Source organism: Lissotriton helveticus, chromosome 6 (assembly GCF_964261635.1).
Source record: "Lissotriton helveticus chromosome 6, aLisHel1.1, whole genome shotgun sequence".
NCBI lineage: Eukaryota > Metazoa > Chordata > Amphibia > Caudata > Salamandridae > Lissotriton > Lissotriton helveticus.
The window spans coordinates 8,765,282-8,783,444 of NC_136067.1; the positions used below are offsets into that span (position 1 = coordinate 8,765,282).

At 45.0% G+C, this 18,163-nt stretch overlaps 1 protein-coding gene across 1 annotated transcript in view; it reads right to left on the minus strand.

The window, feature by feature from the left end:
* LOC144762121 (cullin-9-like) overlaps positions 1-18,163 on the minus strand; it is a 343,786-nt gene that overhangs the window by 153,818 nt on the left and 171,805 nt on the right. The window contains exons 18-19 of the mRNA XM_078647249.1: positions 2,463-2,568; positions 1,715-1,810 (exon numbers count right to left, since the gene is read on the minus strand). Of these exons, the coding sequence (XP_078503375.1) occupies positions 1,715-1,810; positions 2,463-2,568 (202 nt within the window). The remainder of the gene's footprint in view (positions 1-1,714; positions 1,811-2,462; positions 2,569-18,163) is intronic.

The following is an 18,163-nucleotide window of genomic DNA, read 5'->3' on the forward strand; positions in this document are numbered from 1 at the left end:
GCTAACCCCGTCGCCAGAATTGGCGAGGGGTTAGTATTCCAATTCGTATGACACCTTACTCGACATGTTTTGATAAAGCGATACCAGAGTTGGCATATAACCGCGAGGATTATAATGCACTTAAGAGTATATGGTATGCGATATCATGGAAACGGCTAAGGGATGGATCCCGAAAGCCGCAGACAGGCTCAGCTCATGCCAGAGCACCATCTCACACGATTCCAAGCACTCTGCCTTCAGGATTGTTAAGGCCTGCCATAGGAGTGACTGATAGGAGATCTGTGTGTCCATTTTAGGGTTAGATATAGGTATACTATATCTAAAGCAAAGGGTGAGTACACCACCTTGCCCCAGCTGTCGTGCAGCCAGTTGTGTCAGTTTAGTTAGTCAGCCCAGGGGTGGCATAATACATGCTTCAGCCCCTGGGAGACTTCTGGGTGCACCTCAGCCCTGGGTACAGGGACTTGGAGAGGGCCCAGTGCCAATTCAGTACCTGAGTACAATTTGGATAGAGAGAACAGCTAGGCTGTGGGTCTGATTAGCAGGCCCACAGCCAGGGAAAGTCGTAAACCAGTGCAGCAAAAAGCAAAAACCTGGGTGATCATAGGATTGCAGACCCTACTCTCCTACAATGTGTATGATCGAAATACTGAAGATCTTAAAGCGATTCTTTATAGATTAATACATGAAGACTACATATCATTTATGTGTTTGGTTTTTATTTTTTCTTTAGAAAATTAGCCATAAGATGAACATAGAAATGGGACAGTTGATTGAATCAGTAGAAATGTGTATGTTGGAGATAGACAATTGATGGTATCTGTTTCCTCAAATAATTACGTTTCAATTTGAATACCTTTGTCATCACCTGTATTTCGTTAGTTTAGATTCACCCAGATGCCTTTCGGTTGATTGGGTACCCCTTGTTATTATTAGACATTTCAAAATGCAGGCCGCCGTTCAAGATAGAGCCCTGGGCGCCTGCACAATCTGTCGGCAATCTTCTTGGAGGTCTAAAGAACAGAAATCTAAAGGCCTGATTTGTAGTTGACAGACATAACAGATATCCCTTCAGCCTTAATACAAGTGCATTATATTCTATGGCATTTGCATTAAGGAGTTTGGGATATCCATCGCATTTGTGATGGGGTACCTGTCCGCCACTCGAAATCAGGCCCCACGACCTGAGCAGCCGCTCCCTCAATTGTCAGGCTAAAGGTTGTGTTACAAAACGTGTCCTCCTCTAGAGACAGCTGATGAGAACGTAGATAAAACTAAATTGGAAATGGTATGGACCTTTTCAACAGCTCCAAACACCTGCATTGCCTGACCTAAACTGGTTCAACCAAAATTGCTGAACTCACCTCTTTCTTCATATTACACAGTAGCATAGAAATTAGGGTTTAGGACAAAAGGCATAGAGAAACTCTCAGAACTAGCTGACGCTATGTAAACATCGACTCCTAGCCTCACTGCGGGCAATAAATCAAGCATTTGAATCCATGAAAGATACAAGTACTGGAGAATGGGCAGGTCCTTCTAAAAGAAGAGTAAAGGCAGTTTATCGGTTATAACAGTGGAAACTCAATAAAATGCCTCTCACTCTGTGCACCTTTGGTATTATAATAGGATTGTCACAGTACGCCACCGAACCACAATTAACACGAACATGAGTTGCATTTTGTCAAGGTACAGGACTTTCGGGGCCACTCACCTGCTGACAACGCTTGATTTTGATCTGGATTATCGGCCAAAACCGCGTCAAGTTTTCCAATAAAACTACACGGCTAGCAGTAGCAGGAATGTTCACCTATTGAAAAAAACAAAGCCAAGTCAGAGACGCCAAAGGGGAACGAAAGTATGGATCAGGGCTGGGTGGAACTGTACAGCATTATCAGTGGCAAATGCTATATTCAGACTCCGGCTCACAGAACAGGCTCTGAACAATGGATTTGAGAACAGGAATACTAGGGCTGTGTTGAGTTCAATCAGAATGGAAGGGGTGTGTGGTACTGAATTCAGAGTAGTGTCAGCACCTCAGCCATTCTCTGCAGATTTAGCATGTTTATTTATTTTGCAGAGTTTTATATAGCGCGAACTAGACCCGAATCGGGTATCAGAGCGCTTTACAGAGCACCAGTTGCATTACATGAGGACACACATTCATTTTTTGTTATGCTCAGGGAGATTAAGTGATTTACCCAGAATCACAGGATGTTCAGCGTCATCGCCAAAACTCGAACCCAGTTCACCTGAGTCGAGGTCGACCGCCCTAGCCGTTAGGCCAACTCTTCAATCTATCTATCTATCTATCTATCTATCTATCTATCTATCTATCTATCTATCTATCTATCCATCCATCTATCCATCCATCTATCCGTCTATCTATCCGTCTATCCATCTATCTAGTTTTATGGGCACCATTCTTCTTACGAGACTTCGATCCATTTCCATGTACTCACTGTGTTCAGCTCAGTGGTGATGCTTGAAGGGGTCTCTCCTCCAACAACTACGACTCGGGCCGGCATGTAGCTGGAATCTTCACCAGCCACCAGAAGGATGAGCTGCCTGTGAGGGGGATCGGAGATATAAAGAGGCAGCAGTCGGTAATGGCAGTACACAATCTTAATCTCTCTTTGCTCAAATAGCTGCACATGTTAGAAAAAAAAGGATCCCAGCTACTGAGCAGGGTTTCTATTGTTTTATAGGGTAGTCAAAATTGTGCCCAGAATTAAATACTGAAAAGGCGGCCAAAATTGATTATCCACAGGTTTCCACAAAGCCACAAAAAGAAATTTAGACTAGATGGAGAGACCCCTGCAAGAGAGGAAAGAGACGCAGTACAAGGAAGAGGGAAACAACTTTATTATTTTTAATCTGGGTACCAGTGGCATCTTTTTTATTATGATTAAAGATAACTGGAATGAGATGAAGTGTGAAAGGCAGGAGGAATGACAGAAGAAAGAGAAGGGGGTTTGTGAGTCCCAGGAGCCAGGGAAGTGTGGAAAAGTAAATTTTGCCATGTTCTGTGTCCCTACGTGTCATCCATCATATGTTATGTGTGCATGATTAAATATGCATATGCATTCCCCATGTCCGATTAATGACGCAATTACAGTTGTGTCCACCTCTAATATGCCAGTTTCCAGTTCTCGTGAATACTACGAATATCAGGCCTATGTAAAGCTACGTTGCCACGTTTCTCAGTGTGCACGTTATTCCATTGTAAAGTCCCCGTTTCTAGGCCTCAAAAGGGCCTGGACACCAGATTCAGCTCCTGTCTCCTGAAACCTCGCTGAGGAGCGATACAGCCCCCACCTGTATCCTCGACCCTTCACTTACTTCCTGCCTCACAGTGCCCGGTTCAGCCTGGCTCTGCCTCTGAGTCTGCAAAAAGTATGTTATAATTCCAGTTATCAGTTCAGTCCTCCTTCTCTGCATTCCTAAGCTACTGAACCGCATCAATAGTTTCCGTCATTGTCTAGCCTTCACGTCTCCACGTTAGAGAAATACTGCATTTAATGGTCATTTAATATTCTTCATCACGCACTACATGTAGAATAATGCATGGTCCAGTCTTAGAATCAAGTTAGCCTTTCCTCTCCTAACTTCTAGTTTATATCAACATGTTCTCTAAACATCAGATACTAGATACTGCTTAGGTACATGTCGCCCTGACTCTCCAGACTTCAGTCTCTGCTCCTAGCACAGAGTTCATAGCCCCCAGCTTCTCCTAGTGATACGTTATTGCTAGTTTGCGCGCACCATCAGGTTAGAGGTCCCGGCTCCTCAGGTAGCCCCCTCCATGGTTTCCGCCCCATTCATGACATATTCTGTTACGTTTGCATCACATGTCTATGTATACGCCCCGTTACACCTCTTTTCACCCTTATCTTTCGCGACTGCTACGCGTCACGCCTATTGCTCCACCCACTGCTACGCCTATTGCAATGTAATGCTATGTGTTTGCGTTATGTATATATGTTCATGCACTGTTATTAAAAAAGTCATCCGTTCCCCTTGTCCCGATCCTGACACCAGCAGCGCTGCTGGGCCCTGCCATCCTATTCCTATGCAGGTTGTCCTGTTCCTGCCCTTTATGCTGTAATAAACCTGCGAAACTCCTACTACCTCGAATCTTGACTCTTATTTATTGAGCTATCTGTTATTCATTTATACATTCAAAAATAGGGTATTATTTATTTATTTACCACATAATGGCGCCCGAACAGGGACTTGCCCTTTCCCCACGCGTCGGTGAAGCCACGCCGACCCCCTGACCCTCTGCAGTCGTGACGGAACTCTTCTGCGCACTGGCAGATATTTCTGCTTCAAGTATCCCTCAGGCCCACGGAGGAGACGGAGGAGGCGGTCCAGCATCCAAACGAGACGGTGGAGGAACGCGGCGAGTCCCGACCAGAGCCCAAGCCGAGAGTTCAAGGTCCGAGGTATCCGGAGGCCCACCCGTAACAGAAGTCCGAAGTTCGTCCGTCCGACGTCGAGGCAGTCCAGTCCAGTCCGAGGCCTTCCGTTCTTGCTGCCCGGTGAGTACCGTTACTGGGGTAGTATCTAGACAGGGTCAATTTAATTGACTCTGGTCCGTGGGTTGGTGGTACACAGACCCACAAACGAAGTGTCCACTTCGGTGGATGCGGGTCCTGACGTGTCTCTTTATGAGACCGGTAAGTTTCGTACTGTTTCAGCAGTGCATCTAGTTCCTGTTCTAGTCAGTTCTGTTCTCGAGAAAATTCATGTATTCTGTGTTCCGTATTCCAGGTAGTATTTCTGTTCGAACTGTTATTTTAAATGTTTTTCATGTATTTTAATGTCGTGGTATGAATGGGAATAAGTATCGTGTTCATTGTGTATCGTATTGTGTCTAGATTACAGTCCAGTCATGCCCTTGTTTTCCAAGTTACGTCAGTTAAAAACCAGAAAGGGTCTGCTGGAAGCAGCAGTTCCAGTTCTGCCTAGGGACAGTCCAGGTCATTTTATGTATCAGAAGCATGGCATAAGCGCCGTACTGTATCTAGATTTATGGGTAGAGTATACCAAACAGTTAGAAGAAAAGTATAGATGGCCCGTATCGGGTACATGGGATGCCGAATGCATCATGCGAGTAGAAGAAGCATTATGGAAAAAGAAAGCCAGACAGTCACAGAAAGATGCCATCGAGTTATGGCGCAAAGAAGCTCATAAAAGAACTGAAAAGGAAATCAGAAAGTCAGAATTAAGTAGAGAATCCTTAGAACGAGCACAAGAAAAAGAACTAATCGAGATAGGTGAACAAGTCAAAGCCGAACAGTCAGACAGACAGAGGCATGCCCTTAATAGGGGTATGTATCCTCTCTTTGCCGAGGGCTTGCCAAAAGCGACCCCAGAGGCATCCAGTAATTTCCCGCCACCATTAGTTCCGACCAAGCTACGTCACAAACAGACCGCAGCTGATATTTTTATTTCGTCCTATTTGGACGACACAGTCCCAGAATATGCAAATCCTGTTCGCGCTCCGCCAGTCCCTGTAAATCAGGCACTTCCCGCTCCTCCAGACACCGGAGTACCTGTTACGGTACCCCCGGTCCAGCCCGCCATACAAGTCCAGCCTGCATTTCCATTTCCCACTCTGCCAGGACGAAGAGCCTCAGTAGACGACTCTAGTTTAGGGGCCGCAGGGGGAGGTACTCCTCAAACCCCGCCGCCACACAAGCGTTTAACGACAGCCGAATTACATGCACAAGCGTCACAGCGTACGCCCAGACATCAGACTGTAGCAGAAATAAGAAAATCCCTTGCCGAATGCGGCTATGATCCAGTCCCAGGCGAGGATAATATGGTTTTATATTCATTCCGCGTAAGAAAGGTGGCCGAGTATCTAGTCACCTTACCGAATATGAAAGAAGATCTAGACAGAATATATCGTTTCATCCGTACAGGGGATGATCCAGAAAGCATTAGCGAGGCCATGTCTCAAAGGAAAGCCGAGATCCAGCTCATGATATTAAAGTTTCTGATTAACTGTCTAATAAGAGAACAAGATTAGCCGTCTAAAGATCAAGCCGAAATGAAAATCCTGACAAGGTGGAGTGATAATATAGCCGAGGGTAAGCACAAGACCGTCGGTGCTATGGAGAGTATGTACAAGAAAATCCGTAGAGAAATAATAAAGATACACGAACAACGTAAAGCAGCACAAGTAAGCGAGAAAGAAAGTAACTCTGATACTGAAGAGATAGACGACGAGAATTCCGCCAGAATAGCGTATGTAGGAAAATCTAGATTTCCAGATCGCCATTTACGCCTAGAACACAAGTCTATTTTTCATTCTCCAGCACCAGAACAAGGTTCTCTAGAACAAGTATTCCAAGCTACCGATCACATTCTGAAATCACGAATCGGTTACAGTGAGTTAAGTACTATGCATGAACAAGAACTAGCCCGATCAGCAGTCCGATGGATTACTGATTCTACCACTTTTCCAGACGAAATAGTGGCACAAATGTTTCTGAAACTGCCCCCAGCCGAACAACGACTGGTGGGTATGTATATGATTCAGCACCTCATTACTTTGTATGAGGGTCAACACTCTGATCCAGGTCCGTTACATGATGTCCTGAACGAGTTACTCCAGTATAGATGGAAAGGTTTAGGTACCGACTTAATTAGTGTCATTCTAGAACAGCGTCACAAATATAGAACGTTTCTGAACCCGCATTTTGTTCATGGAGAGACAGAATCCGTTACGAGAAGTCCACCCAGTCAGAGGAACGGGTGGCGAACTAGAACGAGTGTTTGTTTACACTCCGATTACAAAGATGGAACTCCTCGAGATGAAGAAATTAATTCCCTGTCATGACAAAGATCCAGCAGGGTTCCATAGAGAATTAAAAGACATGCTCCGTATGGGAGAATACACGTATCCAGATATAATTAAAATGTTAAAAGTTCTGCTGCCCGCAGGGGTGTATGAAAAGCTCAAGGAAAAAGAATGGGAGGTGGGAGAGAAAAAGATCGATTGGGCAGTTCTAGAAGCTGAAGACAAGGCACGAGTACCAGGTACCGGTCTTGGAGCGAAATGTAAAGAATTACCAGAATTATTAATACAAGTTTTACCCAGATTATTGACAACTAGAAAAGAAGACTGGGATGCAATCTCAGCCTGTAAACAGAAACAAGACGAAGATATTAGTGATTTTTATTCTAGATTTGAAAAATGTTTTAGCATCAACAGTGGCCTCAAGACGAGTAGTGAGTCATACCCTCACCTTTTTGTTACTAAATTAGTCGAGAATTCAAGCCCACAAATTAAAAATCGAGTTTTGAAAGTCGAAAGTACCTGGCAAGCTAATACCCCGTCCCAGATGTTGCAGATGCTTCAATACCACCAGAATAGAATCAGAGAAGAACAAGAACACGAAAGAAAACGTATGAAAGACACGAAGATGAAAGTACTAGTTGCACAATCTGTTCCTCAAGACAGTCAGAAGAGGGGTCCGAATCAAGCCAGTCATCCTGCAGCTCCCGTTAAAGGGAACTGCAATTATTGTAAACAGCCAGGTCATTTTATAAATGAGTGTGCAGTTCTGAAACACAACATAGCTACTGGTAAGACTAAAGAAAGACCACGTCCGCCTAGACAAGAACAAGTTTCACAGATTCCTCAGCCACAGAATGCACCACAGACAGTTACAGCACCGCAGCCTATTGCTGCAACACAGCACGTTACACAGCAGATGTACCAGTATGCACAGTCTGAGTATCCAGAGTACCAGCAGTATTCATGAAACAGCCTAGAGAGGGAGGTAGGCTTGCCTCTCATCGAGATACCTGTAGATCAAGAAGGTCCCTATGTTCACAGTCAAGTATTAGGGAAAGACAGAAAGTTTTTGATTGATACAGGGGCAAGTAGGACCACGATTAGTCACGCCGAAGTTCCAGGGGCTCCGCTCTCAGGCTCAAGAAATGTTTCCCTTGGATTTTCAGGAAAACCTATCGTAAATGAGATTTCAAAGCCAGTTACTCTAGAAGTAGGTCCATTGTCCCGCACTACTGATCTGTTACTTACTAAGTCATGTCCAGAAAATCTATTAGGCATTAAAACACTGAAAGAGTTAGGTGCAGTTATATGCTGTTCCCCAGAGGGAATACGATTGTTCCTACGTGACTTTAAGGGTCACTATGTATTACGAGATTTTGATTCAAGACTGTCTAATGTCCCGCAGCACTTATGGGCGCAAGGTCCAACTGATGTAGGTTACATGCAAATCACACCCTATCGTGTGACTCTCAAGCCAGGTGTAGTGTTACCACGAATCAGACAGTACAGATTGCCACCTGAGGCTGTAGCAGCCTTATCCAAAATTATTGACGAGCTCATGGCTCAGGGAGTGGTTGTAGAAACTGACTCCAATGTATGTAATTCTCCGATCATTCCAGTCATGAAACGTACTGATCCAAATGCACCCCCGGTATATCGATTAGTGATTGACCTACGAGAACTTAATAAATGTATTATTCCTCAGTACCCAGTCGTTCCAGATATCTCTTCCCTATTGACAGCCATTGATTCCGAAGCCACGTTCTTTACTGTAATCGACCTCAAGAACGCGTTTTTCAGTGTTCCTATTCATCCAGACAGCCAGTTCCTTTTCGGATTTTGTTTAAATGGAAGGAGCTATATGTTTACACGAGCTCCTCAAGGTTTCACAGAAAGTCCTAGTATTTACAGTCAAGCACTTAAGAGACAACTAGACAACATTCACATGCCAACTGACACTGCCCTGCTCCAGTATGTCGATGATCTACTGATCACAGCCCGTTCTGAACGTGCTTGCGAGCGAGCATCCCTTACAGTCTTGTATTTCCTAGCCGAGATGGGGCACAAGGTGTCCCCTTCTAAGCTTCAATTCTGTGTCCAGCAAGTGGTCTACTTAGGACACTTGCTGTCCAAGAGGGGTAGGCAGTTGACACCAGACCGTATCCAGTTAATAGCGAGTCTTCCTCAGCCCAAGACCCAGAAGGAGGTACGTGCTTTTATCGGCCTCACTTCTTACTGCAGACAATGGATTCCCCAGTATGCATTTCTAGCCAAGCCACTGATACAGTTAACGACACAGGAGGCAGCCGTATCGACTGTCCTCCCTTGGACATCTGAACATACACTTAGTTTCAATGAGTTAAAGAAAGCCCTATGCCAAGCTCCAGTTCTAGCAACACCGAACTACAGTAAGCCTTTTACACTTTTTGTCACAGAACGCGAAGGTACAGCATTATCTGTTCTCACACAAGATCAAGCAGGACAATACAAGCCATGTGCTTATTTTTCGAGCACATTAGATCCTGTAGCCCAGGCGCTGCCTGCGTGCCTCAAGTCAGTTGCAGCCACAGCACTAGCTATCAGACAAAGTGATTCCATAGTCTTAGGACACTCCTTGACAGTACAAGTTCCACATTCCGTGGAAGTTCTTTTAAACCGAACACAAACTCAGCACTTGACAATTGCACGTTTAACAGGTTATGAATTGACACTGTTCCAGCCACACATAGAAATCAGACGCTGCAACATTTTAAATCCTGCTACATTGTTACCATCAGTTACTTCGAATTCTGCCACACATGACTGTGTGGAAGTAGTTAACATTACGACAAAGCCAAGACAAGATCTGACAGATACTCCGTTACCAGACCCCGACCTGACACTTTATGTGGATGGTTCATGTATGAGAACAAGTACAGGAGAACTAGTCGCCGCGTATGCAGTGACTACTGACACCGAAGTTATTGAAACACACCGTATTGACACCCTGTCCGCTCAAGCAGCAGAGCTAGTTGCTCTGACCCAAGCCTGCATACACGCCAAGAACTTGAAAGTTAATGTTTACACAGATTCACGCTACGCATTTGGAGTTGTACACGACTTCGGAGTGCTCTGGCAGGAGAGAGGTTTCATGACTTCTCATGGAACCAAGATTCAGCATGGTCTCCTTATTCAAGCTCTGTTAGATGCCATACACTTACCGACATCTATCGCTATCATGAAGTGCAAAGCACATACGAAAGTTACTGACACCATTTCTCAAGGTAACGATTTAGCAGATCGCACAGCCAAGCTCACAGCACAGACTCCAGACATTCCAGTTAATCAGACACATACTCCAGATCCGACCACATGTATGACAGTTAAGGACCCTACACAAGATGTCATAGATATCCAGTTACATGCTACTCCCGAAGAAATCAAGAAATGGTCCGAACAAGGAGGGGTCCAGACAGATCAAGGATGGTTAACGAAGGGTAGAGCCACATGGTTTCTCCCCGACTCTATGGTTCAAGTCATTATTAATACCGCACATAGTCCAGCACATTTAGGAGAAAAAGCTATGTTAGACAGTATCCAGAACATCTGGTTCAACAAGCATTTACGAGCTGCAGCCAAGCAGAAAGTCCGTACCTGTATGATATGTTGTCAGTTTAATCCAGGTAAAAGTGTCCCGGTAGAACAAGGTGGATTCCAGCCCCCTGACCACCCTTTTGAAGTCCTCCAGATGGATTATATTCAGATGGAGCGATGTCGAGGTTTCAAGTATGTTCTTGTAGTTGTATGCGCTTTGTCCAGGTGGACAGAAGCATATCCAGTCCCAGATTACACAGCCGCGACCACTGCCAAGCAGCTGGTTCGTGAGTTCTTCCCCCGTTATGGACTCCCTAGAGTCGTATATTCTGACAACGGTCAGCCATTCTCATCTGAACTCATGAAGCATGTTTCCCTGTTGTTAGGGTACCAGTGGAAGTTTCATTGTGTACGCCACCCTGAAGCAGCCGGTCTCGTAGAGAGACATAACCAGACTCTGAAAATCCGTATTGCAAAAGTGTGTAAAGAGAAAGGTGTGGACTGGCTAGTAGCTCTGCCAGTCGCTTTATTTTATATGCGCATGGTCGCACATTCCAGATCAGGTCTGTCCCCGTATGAGGTCGTTTTCGGCCGCCCCCCTAACATGTGGGGTACTCCTAGACCCCGAAGTATTACCGATGTTTCAAGTAATATGCTGACAGATTACCTAGCTTCCTTGATGTCTGCCCTCAACTCATGTCGTTCACAGGTTGCCGCCGCATTTCCAGACAATACCGAGGTGGCACCGCATGAAATCGTTCCAGGATCCATGGTGATGGTGAGGAATTATGACAGATCAAGTCCGCTGGAGCCTCGCTGGAAAGAGCCCCGACAGGTCCTCCTCACCACCCGTACAGCCGTGAAGTTGGAAGGTCGCAAAGGCTGGGTGCACCTTTCTCATGTAAAACAATTTAATGGACTGAAACCCGTCTTAAAGAACATTTCCCAGGATTTGAAGGATTGCCAAAATATTGTTCTCAAGGACTGTCCCGCAAAAGACATTGCTACAAACCCTCCCCTGTTAGAGAAAACTCCGCAACAGGAGTATAAACTAAAACTCCGGTCTAGTAAAATAAGTCAGTCAGTTTGATTGTCTAAGTCCTCCCCTAGGTGAAACGGTTAGACTGTTTCTGACATGTATAAAATAGACCCCCATAGTGAGAGAGTTAGTCAAAACTCAATCCGATGTATCGTTTTTCTATGTTTCATATTGTTTCTCAGCATTATGATTTCCTGCACCAGTTATGCATTTTTCTTGTATTTCCCAGTTCTTCATGTAAATAAGTCTGCTAATGCTACAGTAGAGCACACGTTTAGTGATCTGCCTCCTCATGAACTCTCTTACCGCCTCGCTATGCGAAATAACTCATTCATCCGCATGTTACATTACTCACATCAGACCAGCAATGCCACTAATTGTTGGGTGTGTGGTCGACTCCCCCCTTTCCAGATACCGAAGGGAGTTCTGCCACTTTTTCCTTATCCATTCTCACATAATGGTTCGTGTGGAGCATGGTCCACGTTAACGTCATCCTCAACAGATATGTCTTTTCTTAACAGTACATGTTTCCCAGACAAGCAAGGTCTCCCTCACCGAACAGGGTTAGATCTAGAAAATGAAGTGTACAATTCAGGTAATTATTCTTCGAATTTCATGGTCCTGAATGTTCAGTCTGATACTACTCCAGACTTACCTGCTATTTCAGTACTACCAGTCAAAGGCGAATTATGTGTCCGAAATTATGGTTCCGTACATGTAGGACACAGTGATTGTACTACTATTGTCAAGTATAGTGACAGTGGGAAATCTATTTTCAAAGCTTCACGTCATTCTTATTTTATTTGTGGTCAAACTGCATATGTTCGTCTGCCCCTCGATTGGGAGGGAACCTGTTACATTGCCTTCCTACTGCCACCAGTTTTCCTAGCCCCACCTGATTATCATAGAAATACACATCTAGTACACATTAGACATAGAAGGGAGTCCCCAATTGTCGATTATACTGAAACTGCTCTAGAACAGTATACAGATTTCAATAGAGGTTTCTTCTTCTTTATAGGACCTATCCAGAATAGTAAGCTAATCCGTAGGTTAACCAGAACCCTCGAAGCTGTAGTAAATGAGACTGCCTCTGCTCTAGGTAACTTAACCGAAGAGCAATCTGCTAGAAGATTTGTCGTTTTACAGAATCGTCTCGTCCTTGACGTCATACTGGCCGATAGGGGCGGGCCTGTAGAGTCATCGGATCTAGTTGCTGCATTTTCATTCCAAATAACGCGCCGTCTGTTTATTCAGCTATAACCAGACTCCATAAAATTGCCCATCTGTTACACCAAGATCCAGGCACCTGGACATGGTCCGGTTGGTTCTGGAATATAATTTCCGCATGGGGATGGAAAATATTGTCCTTCCTAGGTATTGCAGTAGCGATCATAATCAGCTGCTGTCTCTGTATACAATGTGGCCCTGCGATTTGCGGCATTTGTGCTACCTCTTGTATTCCTAGTCCCAAGCCCCGTTCTAAATCCCGTTCCAGGATAATTCGAGACGAGCAAATGATACTGTATGAAATGATAGACGGTATCATGAATATTGATGTTTCCTGATGGAAACGTAGTGACAAGGAGGGAATGTGGAAAAGTAAATTTTGCCATGTTCTGTGTCCCTACGTGTCATCCATCATATGTTATGTGTGCATGATTAAATATGCATATGCATTCCCCATGTCCGATTAATGACGCAATTACAGTTGTGTCCACCTCTAATATGCCAGTTTCCAGTTCTCGTGAATACTACGAATATCAGGCCTATGTAAAGCTACGTTGCCACGTTTCTCAGTGTGCACGTTATTCCATTGTAAAGTCCCCGTTTCTAGGCCTCAAAAGGGCCTGGACACCAGATTCAGCTCCTGTCTCCTGAAACCTCGCTGAGGAGCGATACAGCCCCCACCTGTATCCTCGACCCTTCACTTACTTCCTGCCTCACAGTGCCCGGTTCAGCCTGGCTCTGCCTCTGAGTCTGCCAAAAGTATGTTATAATTCCAGTTATCAGTTCAGTCCTCCTTCTCTGCATTCCTAAGCTACTGAACCGCATCAATAGTTTCCGTCATTGTCTAGCCTTCACGTCTCCACGTTAGAGAAATACTGCATTTAATGGTCATTTAATATTCTTCATCACGCACTACATGTAGAATAATGCATGGTCCAGTCTTAGAATCAAGTTAGCCTTTCCTCTCCTAACTTCTAGTTTATATCAACATGTTCTCTAAACATCAGATACTAGATACTGCTTAGGTACATGTCGCCCTGACTCTCCAGACTTCAGTCTCTGCTCCTAGCACAGAGTTCATAGCCCCCAGCTTCTCCTAGTGATACGTCATTGCTAGTTTGCGCGCACCATCAGGTTAGAGGTCCCGGCTCCTCAGGTAGCCCCCTCCATGGTTTCCGCCCCATTCATGACATATTCTGTTACGTTTGCATCACATGTCTATGTATACGCCCCGTTACACCTCTTTTCACCCTTATCTTTCGCGACTGCTACGCGTCACGCCTATTGCTCCACCCACTGCTACGCCTATTGCAATGTAATGCTATGTGTTTGCGTTATGTATATATGTTCATGCACTGTTATTAAAAAAGTCATCCGTTCCCCTTGTCCCGATCCTGACACCAGCAGCGCTGCTGGGCCCTGCCATCCTATTCCTATGCAGGTTGTCCTGTTCCTGCCCTTTATGCTGTAATAAACCTGCGAAACTCCTACTACCTCGAATCTTGACTCTTATTTATTGAGCTATCTGTTATTCATTTATACATTCAAAAATAGGGTATTATTTATTTATTTACCACAGAAGGCTTAAAAGAGATGACAAATCAGGGAAGAGGTGTTAGCACTGGTCAGGGCCCGGGGTCGGGATTTTCCCCACTCACTGCTCTGCCTGACAACTACCCATTTTTCATTTTACAAGAAGATGAAATATTGGACATCCTGTGCTTTGTCATCCTGGAGTTTTGATGTTTGGGTGTGTCAGGAAATGCAACTCAGCATCTTGAAGGCCAGACGCCACCATCAGTTCCCCTCCCTGGAGTAGCTGAACCAGTTCTTGAAGTGTAACCATCTCCAATGACTGCTTTCTGAGCAATTTGTTCAATTGAGGGGGGATCTAGGATAAGACGCCACTCTTCGGAAAGATCTGGGGTAGAATTCCTTATTTCGCTGGGCTTGGGTGACAGGTTCTCTGGAATTCTTTTCCATTATGGTAAGGACTTCCGACTGCAGTAGATGTAGTTGTTGGTGAATCCCCTTTGGTGGGTAGTGTGGTGAGGTCTGTTGTAATCTAAAGGTCCAGACAAGGGTTTTTACTCCGGTTTCAAAAGGGCGCACTGCGAGGGGTTGCCGCAATTTTCTCTGTAAATTCTCAGTGGGATTTGAGGTGCAAACGGGTCAGGGGATGAGCCCTATAACCCCTGTGACCGCACCCGGCACTAGGAACGAGAGGCTCTTCTCCGACGCACCCGTCTGTCTACACAATACCTCGTTGAAAATTGTAACCGTATACAGCACCACGTGGAATCACTGGATGTTGATACCATTAGATCGCCATTCTTTGAACCTTGACACCTTGAAGTGTCTCAATAACCTTGACTCAATCTGATTTATTAACGGAGAACGATTATTAGATTGGGGGTATCCCCAGACGTTTTTCCAGCAGTCCAGGGCCTTGTTGGGTCGGAATTATCACCGACAGAGCGACTTTATCACGACTATCTACTTGTACACTGCCCTGAAGAGTCGCGGGAAGATTGTCCCACATTGCAACGAAACACGTGTCGGCTGGTTCTCGTGTTATGAACATTAAAGACACCATACAACAACGTTTGACTCTTGAATACAATTTATGCTGTTGTAAACAGGCTTTGTCTCCATTGCCTCTCATGTCGACACTGACATTACTGTTTGTATATTACTAGAGTGTGCATGGGTACTGTCTTGTTGTCTGTTGTAATCTAGTTGATGTTGACATCTGTAATAACCTCCTCAAAAGGGGATATTTTAAGACACTCACAAAGCGAGCTGCCTCAGTATCTCATTTTTTTAACCTCCAAATAAGGTAATTTATACAGGTTGCAGCCGTTGTCGAAACCCTCTTACCAAACACTCCATCTTCCCATGCTCACCATCAGAAGAGGCAGAGGGGGATGTTGGTTTGCAGGACCTTGGCAGTGCAGCTTGGGCAGCCTTCTGACTGTAGTCAGCCTTACACCAAGGTGTTTTGAAGAGCATAGCATTTTGTTTTTATCCAAATGTGGCGCCGTTTCAGGGACAGAAGCTGGATCTTGCTTGATTTGGTACTGCCAAATTTCGGTCGATAACTATATGTAATTCACTATGTTTCTTCACAGCTCTTCGAAATTACACAGTAAACTTAGTGGAAGCTCTTTCCACCAATGAGGGAAACTCGGCTACAGCATTTCAAGGCGAATCTGGGAAAGGTGGAGATGGATCTCCTTTTACGGGAACAACAGTCATCCCACTTTCACACCCTGTCCTTCCTCTTCCTCCTCACAATTACCCGCATCGCCGTAGCAAACCCACGGAACTGGGTCGACTCGTGGTGACGAGTTGGAGGTGGATCTGTTTTTAAAATGTTTCTGCTCTGGAGGTGGATGTGGTGGTTGCTGTGGTTCATTCTGTTGAAACCTAGTGTAATAATTTTTTATCATGCGATGAAGAACGGAGATGAAGCCGATGGTTTACTTTAACACTGGGGGCCCCTGAAAAATGCTCCAGAGAGCGTTCCTCATAATGACGATCAGAATGTGGATTACGCATATCCCCAGTGTGGATGTATCTTAACCTCAAGATAGGAATGGTAGGCTTGGTCTTCATCTATGTCACCTTCAGTCTCTGGATCGACAGTCCAAACACCATCATGACCTCCCTCGTCATCCGGGTCCTGACATTTCACTCATAGCCCTGTTGGTCGTCTGGCTGTGCCGAGCTGCACCTTCAGAGCCATCGTCAGTCTCTTAAACGTTAGAAGGGAGAAGAGATGACCTGAAGTGGTGCCTGAAGGAAGTAGCTTAGCTGGCACTCCCTTTTCTGAAATTACAGTCAAACAAAACTCCTTTTTCTGATGTGTGTAGTCAAGGATTTTTGTAGTTCTTTGCATCAGTTGTCGAAGATGATGGAATCACCAATGGTGCAGACGCTGACATCATCAGTAGAGGGGCGGTCATTGATGGGATGTTTGATGTCCATGGATAACCCTCATTGGTGGAGATGTGCGCAATGGTGGCAGTAACTTAGATGGCAGAGAGGTCATCACCAGCAGAGTGGTAGACGGTTCAACAAGTTGGCACTTCACACAAGACCGTGCCTCAAATTGTAGTTTTACTGGCCTGCTCAGCATTGTCAGTCATTTTTAAGGCCTTCAGTGACGACTACCTGGACATAGAGGCAATGTCATCAGCTGTCGCCTCAGCTTTAAGAACCATACCTTGATCCAGCTGACATTTTTTAGGCTTTTAAGCTGGAGGATGGGCCTCATCAGCCCTGACTTTCTTTAGGAGCCACCTCAAAAGACGGCCTTCTCTATCTCTCAAGTATTTTTGCAGAGAGCGTCCTGGCAGGTTTGCACTTCTTATACGGGTCTCCACATCCAGTTAGTTTTTATCATAGCAGGTGCTGGCCATGAAGAGGACTCCTCCCTTCTGAAGCAATTAGTCTCACTGGCATCAAAGTCAAAAGTTGGTACCCTAAGGAAAAGGGCCAGTAGAGATGAAAACCCAGTGAGAAATCAGAAAATCACTTTTTAGAAAACAGAGCAGAGCTCTGATAAGACTCCATTTCACAAGAAATGCCGCAGAAACTCTGAGGTAGCTTCTGGGGTAAGTGAGGTTCAGAGTGCTGAAACAGACTGGTCGAAGTCAAGGTCTTTCTCTTCAATACAGTCTGATTGCTAAATTGACAATGTTTACAAGTCTCTAGAGCCTCAGTGACAGATGCTGCTTTTTGAAGGTTACGGTTGGACTCCCAGCGTGATGATGGGAAACGATTCATGTATGTGTAGCTATGAAAACCCCAGTACTGTAGAAGAAGCATTTTCTACATTTTTAATCTTTAATCTTATGAAGCCTCCATCTACTTTTGACTAATACCAATTTCTTGTAGACATGAGGATGTGAGTAAGTGTGATTCAAGAATATGTGCACAAGAGCGCTCGTGGTGAGGAGGGACTCAGGATGACTGGGCAGTGGTAATGAGAAGTGGAAGTGGACTACGGGAAAGGAGTGTGACGAAGGGGGGAACAGACGCCACCACTGCAGACAAAGAAGTGTAAAAAAGAAAATACAAGACAGCGGGCCTTGTCCATCTATGCAGCCGGCATCAGGAACAACATCCCTGTATCCATGAGGACCTACAACACCGGTCCAGTTTAGGAAAGAGTTGAAGGCTCGGCTCTTCAAAGAACACCACACCAGAATGTATTAACCCAGCTCCTTTTCTATTACTCGTTTACGTTATGCTGGTCTTTAAACATGTACAGCACTATGACGCTCTTTGGGCAGGTTTGTGCCGTAGAAATACCATATACAAACATACATAAGCTGGATGTCACAGCTATCTGTTGTAGTCGTCTTCTAATAGGCGAACAAATAACAGGATTTTTTTACCACAGTAAGTTTTTGAGAGAGCAGAGCACCTGGAAGACGGTGGAGGCTGCGGCTAGATCCACGCCTGCCCCAAAAGGGGCACTACCTTTGCCGAGGTTTGGG